Source organism: Neomonachus schauinslandi, chromosome 6 (assembly GCF_002201575.2).
Source record: "Neomonachus schauinslandi chromosome 6, ASM220157v2, whole genome shotgun sequence".
Taxonomy (NCBI): Eukaryota; Metazoa; Chordata; class Mammalia; order Carnivora; family Phocidae; genus Neomonachus; species Neomonachus schauinslandi.
In genome coordinates, this window is record NC_058408.1 from 85,850,851 (window position 1) to 85,860,819 (window position 9,969).

The 9,969-nt window shown below is 56.0% G+C and overlaps 1 protein-coding gene across 1 annotated transcript in view; it reads right to left on the minus strand.

The window, feature by feature from the left end:
• CAPN9 (calpain 9) overlaps positions 1-6,087 on the minus strand; it is a 37,076-nt gene extending 30,989 nt beyond the window's left edge. Inside the window, exon 1 of the mRNA XM_021696151.1 lies at positions 5,875-6,087. Within this exon, the coding sequence (XP_021551826.1) occupies positions 5,875-6,087 (213 nt within the window). The remainder of the gene's footprint in view (positions 1-5,874) is intronic.
• Positions 6,088-9,969: the final 3,882 nt, after the last annotated feature.

The window sequence follows — 9,969 nt, forward strand, 5'->3', positions numbered from 1 at the left end:
TGGGCAGCCCCTCAGCGCTGGACGAACAACGGACCATGAACTGAAGATTCCCATTGTCACTCAGGCCCTGGGCTAGCAGTCAGGGCGGGGCGGGGGCAGGGCATGAGTTTGAATCCTGACTCTCCGCTTATGGGCATTGTACCCTCTGTGGGCTTCAAATTCCTCATCTTAAAATGAGGTAATACACACACCACAGACCAGTGCCTAGGATTAAATACAAATTCATGCTCACCCACCCAGCTGCTTTCTTTTTTAAAATATGCATTGTGTATATATATATATATATATATATATATATACACATTATATAGTGGGAGATACATGCACATATCTCTCATTTAACTTTACCTCAGTGCATTACATATATTTTATTCTATATTGCACATAATTATATTATTATGTGTACATAATTACTTATATATACATATAGAGAGAGAAAGAGATACTATAAAGCATTAACAAAAAAGTGTTTGAAAGCAATTGTATAAAATTCGTCTATTCTTGGGGCGCCTGGGTGGCTCAGTTGGTTAAGCGACTGCCTTCGGCTTAGGTCATGATCCTGGAGTCCCGGGATCGAGTCCCGCATCGGGCTCCCTGCTCGGCAGGGAGTCTGCTTCTCCCTCTGACCCTCCCCCCTCTCATGTGCTTGCTCTCTCTCATTCTCTCTCTCTCAAATAAATAAATAAAATCTTTAAAAAAAAAATATTCGTCTATTCTTTATATTTTGCTGAGTCATTAGTCTCCATTCCTGACAGGGACTAAGGCGAAGAACAAGAGAGAGGGAGTCCCTGCCCTCCTGAGCTGCTGAGGGACTGGGGGCCAGACCATGAACAGAGGCATGGACATCCAAGTTCAGGAGCGGTAAGTTCCAGGATGGAAAGTAATAGTGTGGGACGGGGGCTCTGTGGGGGCTGGAGCAGTCAGGGAGGACCTCCTGGGGAAGCAGACAGTTGAGTAGGGAGTCACGTGAGGGTCCAGGGAGAGGAAACAACAAATCATCAGACATAGAGGAAAGTTCTGACACACAGCAGATGCTCGGTCGTTTTAAGAGGATCTGAATGGGGGCGCCTGGGTGGCTCAGTCGTTGGGCGTCTGCCTTCGGCTCAGGTCATGATCTCGGGGTCCTGGGATCGAGCCCCGCATCGGGCTCCCTGCTCCGCGGGAAGCCTGCTTCTCCCTCTCCCACTCCCCCTGCTTGTGTTCCCTCTCTCGCTGTGTCTCTCTCTGTCAAATAAATAAATAAGATCTTTAAAAAAAAAAAAAAAAGAGTATCTGAATGCAGGCCGAGTGAGGGGTTTTTCCCACCTCTTTCCAGAAACAGGACTGGAGCAGGAGTCCTCACCAGTACCTGGGTGGTGGCCTAGGGGACAGCTCTGCCCTGAACGGTCTTCCTCAAGCTCCCCGGGACCTTACTTCTCTGGTCTGCGTCCAAAGTATCAGCAGGAGGATGGCGATTTCTTTGCAGGAAGGGGGATTGCTTAAGACGAAGAGCCAACGTGTAAAATGACGGCGCTCTCCCTGCAGCCCCTGGGATGTGCCGGCCTCGTGGAGTGATGGACACCCCGGACATCTGCCCAGAGAGCACTGCGTGGGCTTATGTGTTTTTCCAGTGTTTCAGTAAACTGGGCCAGGAGAATCTCTGAACACTGTGCCATCAGCTCACCACAAGCCCAGGCGTGGCAGGGGTCCGACCAACACCCCGAATGCCGGCTCCTGAAGGGCAGGCAGGGCCATGGATGGGGATGGGGGCAGCTCCTCTGGGCCAGTCTCCTGGCCCGTGCAGACCCTCTCACACGGCTCTCCCGACTCCTCTTCCTCAGGTGTTTGCAGATGGCTCCGGGCCAGGCCAGTGGGAAGGTGCAAACCGACCAGGAAAACGTGCTCCCCTCAGGAGCCCTCCCCGATGAGCAGAGGGGCTCTGGGCGCGCCATCTAGCTTCTCCAGGCTCTGTCTCCATCTGTCATGTGAGGCCACCTTCCTCCGTCGTGGACATTCGGGGCCAGGTGCACAATGTGTACAGGAGCCCCCCAGGAGCTCCCACGGCAGCCAGCCCCTATCGGGGGAGCGCAGCAGGGATCCAGCCAGCAAAACTCCCACCGCCCCGGCCCCATCCCTATCTCCGACTCCGAAGGCGGGCGGACCCCGCCCAGCAGGCTGTCGCAGACGTGGGCCTCTGGAGGCCAGATGGGCTGTGGGCGAGGAGGCCCCCCGCCCCCCCTCGCGGCCCTCCCCTCCCCCGCCTTCGGCTGGCCCGTCCTGCCAACAGCACCAACTGGGCCAACAGCTGCCACTGCCTCTCGGCTCCATCGTGCAGCTAGCTGTTTTTGTCCAGGAGAGTTTTACCAAATTGCCTCAAACTGTGGATGGATGGAGAAAAATACAGAAGGAGAAAACTCAGAAACTCTCTCCAAGTGAACAGGAATTAGCCATCAGGTGTGAAGTTGTGAGCTCCCCGGACGCGTGGCTGATACAGGGGTGTGTCCAGCGTTCCTGGGAGTCAGTGAATCCGCGTGGGGTCTGTGAATGTTCAGGCCGAAGGGGCGGCCCCGCGGCCACCGGCCATGTGGCCGCGAGCGCCGACAGATGTGGGTCTCAGGCGCGGGGAGCGTGTGACGGGCGCCCGTCTGACACGCGTATTGGTTCCGTGTGTGCTCTGGATGCATTGCGCGTGTGCCTGGACGGCCTGCGTGTGTGGGGCCCAGGGGTACATTTGCTCTTGTGAAATGCTGTTTGGGGGCTTGAGGATGAGGGTTACCTGTTACTGTCCTGGGACAGGAAGATCAGAGGAGTCTCGACAAACCCGAAGTGAACCCGGACGGAGGACCAGGTGTCCCGGAATGTTCCCTCTTGGGCCTGTTCTGTTCACTTCGTACATCATCAGGGGCTCAGCCATGCACATAGACTTTTCTTTGCTTAGCCATTAATTTGAATGGGGAGAAGCCGTGTTTGTAACGAGTTTGGAGGGGCTGTGAAGACGCGTGGGGATACGGGGGTGTCTCTGGAGGCACAGAGTGGCAGGCCCGGTGTGCAGGGCAGTCTCAGCCAGGGGGCCGTCAGCCTGGGCTAGAGGGGTATGAGCATCTTCAGCAAAGAGGTACCCTGGGTTTAGGCTGAGAAGTTAGGGAGGGAATTGCACAGGAGAAAGCAGAAAGGATGCAGGCAGACAGGGAGGCGAGGAGGAAAAGGCCGAAGGAAGCGCTTGTGAGCTAAGGAAGTCCGGCTGTGGGCCCAGGAAGGCAGGCCCTTGGCTGCACCCCAGACCCACTCCTCCCCACTCCGACACACAGCCCTTTCCAAGAGGCCCACTGGAGGGGATTCCCCCTTCTCTCCCAGCGGAGCCTATCGCCCCACCCCCGCTGCAGGCCCCCAGGGGCTCCCCGTCGGTGCGCGCCTTGCCCGGGGCTCTCTGGAGGATGGGCCCGGCTGCCCACTGCCCTCCGGTGTCCTCCTGACTTTTCTGATTCCGACCGCTCTGGTGCTCATGCCCCCGCCAGTGAGCACAGCTGTGTTTGACAAGAAGGTGGTGCTGGGGAGGGCAGCACGGTCCCACTGGGCAGCTCGGCACTTGCTGCCCGAACGTGCACCACCTAAGTGCTGAGCAGACATGCAAACAGCACCCAAGCCACAAAAGCCTTCTGGAGGGACACTGGCAATGCTTAGCCTTTCCCTCCTGCCGCCCGCCCACCTGCACACCGGGGACGCTGGCCCTCCATCCTGCAAGAGGAATCTCAATCCTCACCCCCACCCAGCCCCTCGCTGCTGACTTCACACAAGTCTGTCAGAAGTCTGCAAAACCCCTAGCCCCTCGGATTGCAAACAGACGGGGCTGTTTCTGGGAGTGAGTACAGAAGGGACCATCTCAGGGGCACACAAAGGGAAAGGCAGAACGGATTCTGAGAATGAATCCATAGGAAGGACAGCAACAGTAGACCTGAGTTGAGGTAAATAAAGAAATCGTTCTGCCCTTGGTCGCGGGTGGAGGGCCCCCGAGTGGATGGCGGCCGCACCCATCCTTTGGGGCAACCCCGAGAGAGATCAGTAGTGAGGATGACCACCTCCTAGAGCTGGGATTTGGGACTCTGGACTCCCTTGGGGGTCCGGGTGGTCCTGGCTCCACTCCACGTGCGGGAACAAAGGCGTTCTCCATGCTGGCCTGTGTGCAGACAGCTTTTCTGTTGGAGAAACTCCAACTTCGGCAAAGAGAAGGTGAGTCGAACGCGGCGGCGGAATCACACGTTAAGCCAGTGGGTGGCGGTGCAGACCGCAAGGCAGGGCGCCCTCCTCCAGCGGGGAGGGGACAGTCGGGTTACAAGCACGGTCCTGTATGTGCTGCCTAGCAAACACAGTCAGGGACACCCATCTACGGGCTCCTTTCTGCCCGCTCTACACGCTAACACGGGAATCCCTGTAACAGCCCCGCAAGGGAAGCAGCATTATAACCCCCCTTTTGTGGAAGAGGAAAGTGAGGCTCTGTGTGGTGCATGGCCTGGATCCCCTGCAGCGGGGAGGGGCTCGGCTCGTTCCCTCTGTTGGGGCTGCTGAAAAAGCTACCTTTTCCAAGGTCATGGCTGTCGGGGGTACTGCATCCAGTGACTCATCGGTGAGGGCACAGACACAGGTGACGCTGTCACCCCGACACAAGCCGACTCTGATGGTCCATCCTAGGCCAGGGCGCCCCGTGCAACTGGCTGAGGGCTTTGTGGGGCCATTTATGGGGCCACATGACAGCCCAGAGGCTCCATCTGCCCATTCCTGCTCCCCGTCCGGCCGCAGGTGTTGATCCTGAGAGTGCCTGTGATAAACGTCCTGTGGGCGCTGTTTGTGTGGGGTCCAGAGAGGAGGTCATGTAGCCGTCGGTGGCATTGCTCTGGGGTGACACCCGTAATAGCAATCATGACATCAGCTGCCACTTACTGCAGACTGTTGCTGGACATTGGATCTACATTGGTCGTTTCTGTTCCCGTTTCACAGGGGAGGGGACTGAGGCTCCGGGGAGTTAAGTACCAGGACCAGAGTCGCAGGACAAATCAGTGGCAGGGTGGGACCAGCACTCAGGGCCTCACCTTTTGTTCAATCCTCTTTGCGCTCTCCTTGTCCATAGCAACCTGTCCCCATAGGGGCCCCACCTGGAAGGTGTCCCCACCTGGAAGCAATGATAGCCAGCGGCGCCCGGGCAGAGGTCAAGGCCTGATTAATCCAGCACAGCAAATATTGACTCCTTGTGGGAGGCACCAGCTGGTGCCCCTGGGGACCATCACCTCCAGACTGTTGGGGGTGGGGCAGCTCGGACGCTGGCTCCCCTCTGGGAAGGGAGATGCGTGGTTTGGGGAGAGAGGCCCTGCTTCCCGAGTGTTCTATCCATCACATATGTACTGAGCACTCGCTGCGTGAGTGTCCATCCACACTGAACATCCTGGGCTGCAGCCAGAAGCTACGGGCACCCCACATGCATCCCAGCAGCCTCAGCACACGGGGCAAGACTGCCTCCCACCCAGCTCTGCATGTTTGCCTTTGGGTTCCCATAGAACGTGTCACCTGAGACTTGTCTCCCATTCACCACTTAATGACAAGCCCCTCTCTGGCTCTGGGTTCTCGTCCCGGGCTCACCTCGGTGGGAGTCAGAGAGCTGGGGATGGGGTGTAGCCAGACACCCTGGGCACGGCCCCGGGGCCATCCCTGGCTTGCTGTGTGTTCCCCCTGCATGTCATTCCCTCTGCAAACTGCATAGCATCTCAACAGTGGACTTGGCAGATGTGCTTGGCAGATGTGTCTGTGTGTAGCCCACCCACCCAGCCCCTCCTCCTTGCTCCCTTCTGCCAGGCTGCTGAGCCCACACCCCTGCCTGCCACCCCCACCACTTCCTCTTACACTCACCCCTGGCCGTTTCCACACGAAGGGGATCTGGGGCCTCTCTCTATAGAAGAGAGAGGAGCTGTTGGCTGGGAAGTCTGCATCCTCAAACAGGACTCCCTTCTGCACGCACTCCTGCCTCAGTTGCTCGAAGCTCTGGCCTGAGGAGTGGGTGATGCGGGCATCCTTGGGAACCGGGTGCTTCTGGGGCCCTGGGGCCCGATAGAGGTAAGGCATGGCTGCTCCCCTGCTGGGGGGCTCAGGTCGACAAGATGACTGTACTAGTCAAGAAGGAGCCAGCTCAGGGAAACCAGGGCTCAGTGGCCCTTGGCCTCTTCCTGTTTGCCTGGGAACCTCCCTGTGAAGACTAAAATGAGGCACGCCCTGATGGCAAACTGTAGAGAGAGCTCTCTGTCCTCCCAGGGGCTCCTGCAGACCCAGAGGGAGCAGTGAGCCTGGGCCAATTCCAGGCAGGGGCAGCAAACTCTGCTTAATGCTCTGGGGAGACTCCGTGGGAGAGAGAGGATTGCTTTATGGGAAAAGAGAGCAAGAAACCAAATCGGTCTGGGAGGTGGCAGGCAGTGTTTGCTTTGCGGGAGGAGAGTGTACTGTGTGGTCTTGAATCACATCTGAAGTCAGAGAACTGCAGGGTTTTGTAGTCGGAAGGGAGCTTAGTGAACCATCATGACACCTATTACATGAACCGAGCTTACCCAGCTCTTTCTCAGACCACCTCATTTTGATTTAGAGCAGGGGTCTGCAAACTTTTTCCATAAAGAGCCAGTTAGTTAATTTTTCGGCTTTGTGGACCATGTGGTCTGTGTTGCAAGTACTCAACTTTTTGGGTTGTAGCACAAAAGCAGCCATGGATGCTATGTGATGAATCCAGCATGGCTATGTGCCAATAAAACTTTATTTACAAAAGCAGCGGGGGGGGCCAGATGTCATCCAGTCGGAATTTGGTGACTGACCCCTGATACGGGTGTACACACAGAGGACATCAGCTCCTCCTCCAGGGTACAGGCACCTCTGTTCTCCAACATTCCTGGCAGTAGGTGTTGGGAAATACTTGCAAAAGCAGGTATCATATTAGTAAAATTCTGTGTCCTGTAAAACTCTACAAACACGATTTCACATTTGAGAAGAAATGAGCTTCAGAGGTTGGAGGCAATTTAATAAAAGTATTAACCGCCGTGTGAAGCCCCTGTTCTTCTAGGCACTTAACGATGTCTCTGTGATTCCCGAACTAGTCACAGCGGGTGTTGGAGGCACAGGGTCTTGAGTTAGTGGGTGTAGTTAAAAGCCTATGACACGAGTTTTTATAGGACCTCCCAGTTTCCAGGCATGTTCATTTAGTTCCACACACTTCCTGTCGAGTGGACCCTGCGCATTGTTTTATAGAGAATGTGTAGGCATCGAAGTTGGTGACATCAGGGTTGAACTCTCAGTTTTGCCTGGGGTCACCTTGGGCAAACACTCTGTGCCTGTTTTCTCCGCATGAGTCAGGACAACGGGGTCTCTTAGAGCTGCAGGGATTATGGGATCAAAGCAGCTTGTGGAGTCTGGCATATGCAGGGTCAGGAGCTGTGGATTCCTCCCATCCCTGTCCTCTCTGTCCCCTGCCTCATCCCACAGACACAGGCTCTCATGACCCTACTTCTGAGCCCCTTTTGTTACGTCTCTTTGCACAATAAAGGATTCTGGAATGATTCTGTGCTAGAAACAGTGGAGTTGCCGGGAGTCCTGCATTCCGCTGCCCGACAGACAGCTCTATTTAGAAGTGATTAAGGACAAGAGCCAGGGAGACAGGTGTGACAGCAGGAGGGTCATCCATTTCTGGATCATTTCAAGGAAATTAGCAGCAGCCCAGGTTCCTAAGAATTTCCCCCTCAAATGCCCCATCGAGGGGTAAAGGGAACTTGCAGTGAAATTCAACACCGTGGAGAGTCATGAAGGATCCACTTCATGCCGGACCTTCCCCAAGTTCCGGGACTGTGTATCCTTATTCCTTTCCCATTACAAACCCCTCTCTGGGCAGGTGTCTTTCCCCTTGGTCTCTCCTGCAGACTGGAAGAACCAGCCTTTTTCCTGAAAGCCTATTTTAGTTACTAGGAAATCAGAAACTGCATTGCCATTTGTGACTACTGCGGAAATGCCTGAGTGGGAAACGCACTGAAAGCGTTTAGCAACCCGCAGCCTATTGGGGTTCACCTTGCACCCTGCTCCCCAGGACCATGTCCCAGCACGGGAGACAGGATTGCAACTAGGACCCTGTCCAAGTGCTCCTGGCTGCCTCCTTGTCCTCAGGTGAGTCAGCCTTCACAACCCCTCCCAGCCCTGTCCCTTGGGATGACCCGGGTGCAGGCCGGGATTCCCCTGTGCTGATGTTCTTGTGAACCTCATTGCCCCGGGCTCAGGGCTACATCGGAGCGCCTCTGAGCCCGCGCCCAGCTCAGCCTGCCACTCAGGCTTGGGAAACATCGAACCAGTGCCTCAGGAAAGCAGATACCATTCCTGAGCCTCTCGGGTTAAATTTCCAAACCTTGGAAAGCCGTGGCCCCTCTCGCCCGGACATCTGGGCGTGCACCCTGGCTCCCCTCCCCTCCGGACTCTTCCTCCAGCCGCCCCAGCTGCTCTGCACACAGTACCCAGCGCCGCTGAGCCAGGCACGGAACACAGAACAGTCCCCGTCGCAGGATCGGGTCTGGTTTGTGCGCTTGGAAGTCCTGGTGAGGGAGAGTCCATCTGCCCTGCTATGAAGTCCAAGGCCACTGGACTCCTCGGGCAAAGTAGCTGCACCTGGGTAAGGGCTCAGACTGTTGGTCCCATCTCAGGATGGGAAATGGTTAGAGGAACTTCAGTCACACAGTCTGGATGCCTGGCAGGCCCTGCACACCTCCTGCATGCAGGCCCCCTCACACACCCTAGGAAACGCTCTGAACACCTTGGAGGCGAAGGTCCATGGGTCTGCCCATGGGAATGAGGTGCATTTCTAGTAATGAGGTCTGTCTGCTTGTCACCAGCCTAGAGAGAGACATGGGTGGCTTCGAGCCCAGTGAGCCTCACGGGGACCATTCATCATTTGAGCTGTATCTCCTTCCCCTTGACAGAATAATGTGCTGAAGTGAATTCGAAATTAATTGATCCCTATCAGGGCCTCGGGGAGCCTACGAGTCCTTCCCCTTCACACTGCTGGCCTGCACTGAATATATTTTGTTTTCCTTTCCAAGCCCAGGTGGGTTTGTGCGTGGGGCAGAGGGATGCGAGCATCATGCCCGGGTGGGTGTGTGACATCTGGGGGCGAAACTCAAGAACCAACGGTCTGAGCCCTTACCCAGGTGCAGCCACTTTGCCCGAGGAGTCCAGTGGCCTTGGACTTCGCAGCAGGGCAGACAGACTCTCCCTCACCAGGACTTGCCAAGCGCGCAAACCAGACCTGATCCTGCGACGGGGATTGTTCTGTGTTCCGTGCCTGGCTCCGCGGCGCTTGGTGCTGTGTGCAAAACGGCTGGGGTGGCTGGAGCAAGAGCCCGGAGGGGAGGGGAGCCAGGGTGCGCGCCCAGGTGTCCGGGCGAGAGGGGCCACGGCGTATGGCAGGTGTGGTAGGAGAGCGGGTGAGAACGGGCAGATTCTCTTGGCAAGATGACTGTCAGAGCTTCTTTGTGGGGTGCTGGGATGGGCTATCTGCTCCCAGACATGAGTCCAAGGACGGAGGAGGGACAGACCAGCAAGTTCAAAACTTTCGATATGTTGCGATGAAGACGCCCTCCTCACTGCTCGTGATTAAAATCTATCAAGTTGGGGCGTCTGGGTGGCTCAGTCGGTTAAGCGACTGCCTTTGGCTCAGGTCATGATCCTGGAGTCCCGGGATCAAGTCCCGCATCGGGCTCCCTGCTCGGCAGGGGGTCTGCTACTCCCTCTGCCCTCTTCCCTCTCGTGCTCTCTGTCTCTCATTCTCTCTCTCTCTCTCAAATAAATAAATAAAAATCTTTAAAAAAAATAAAAAATAAAAAAATAAAATCTATCAAATTTACAAATGCCCGGAACCCCCCACCCCAGAACCAGCTGTTTCTTCCTTGCAGCTTCTCCTGCACCCTTGAAAAGTGAAAGGTACGCAAG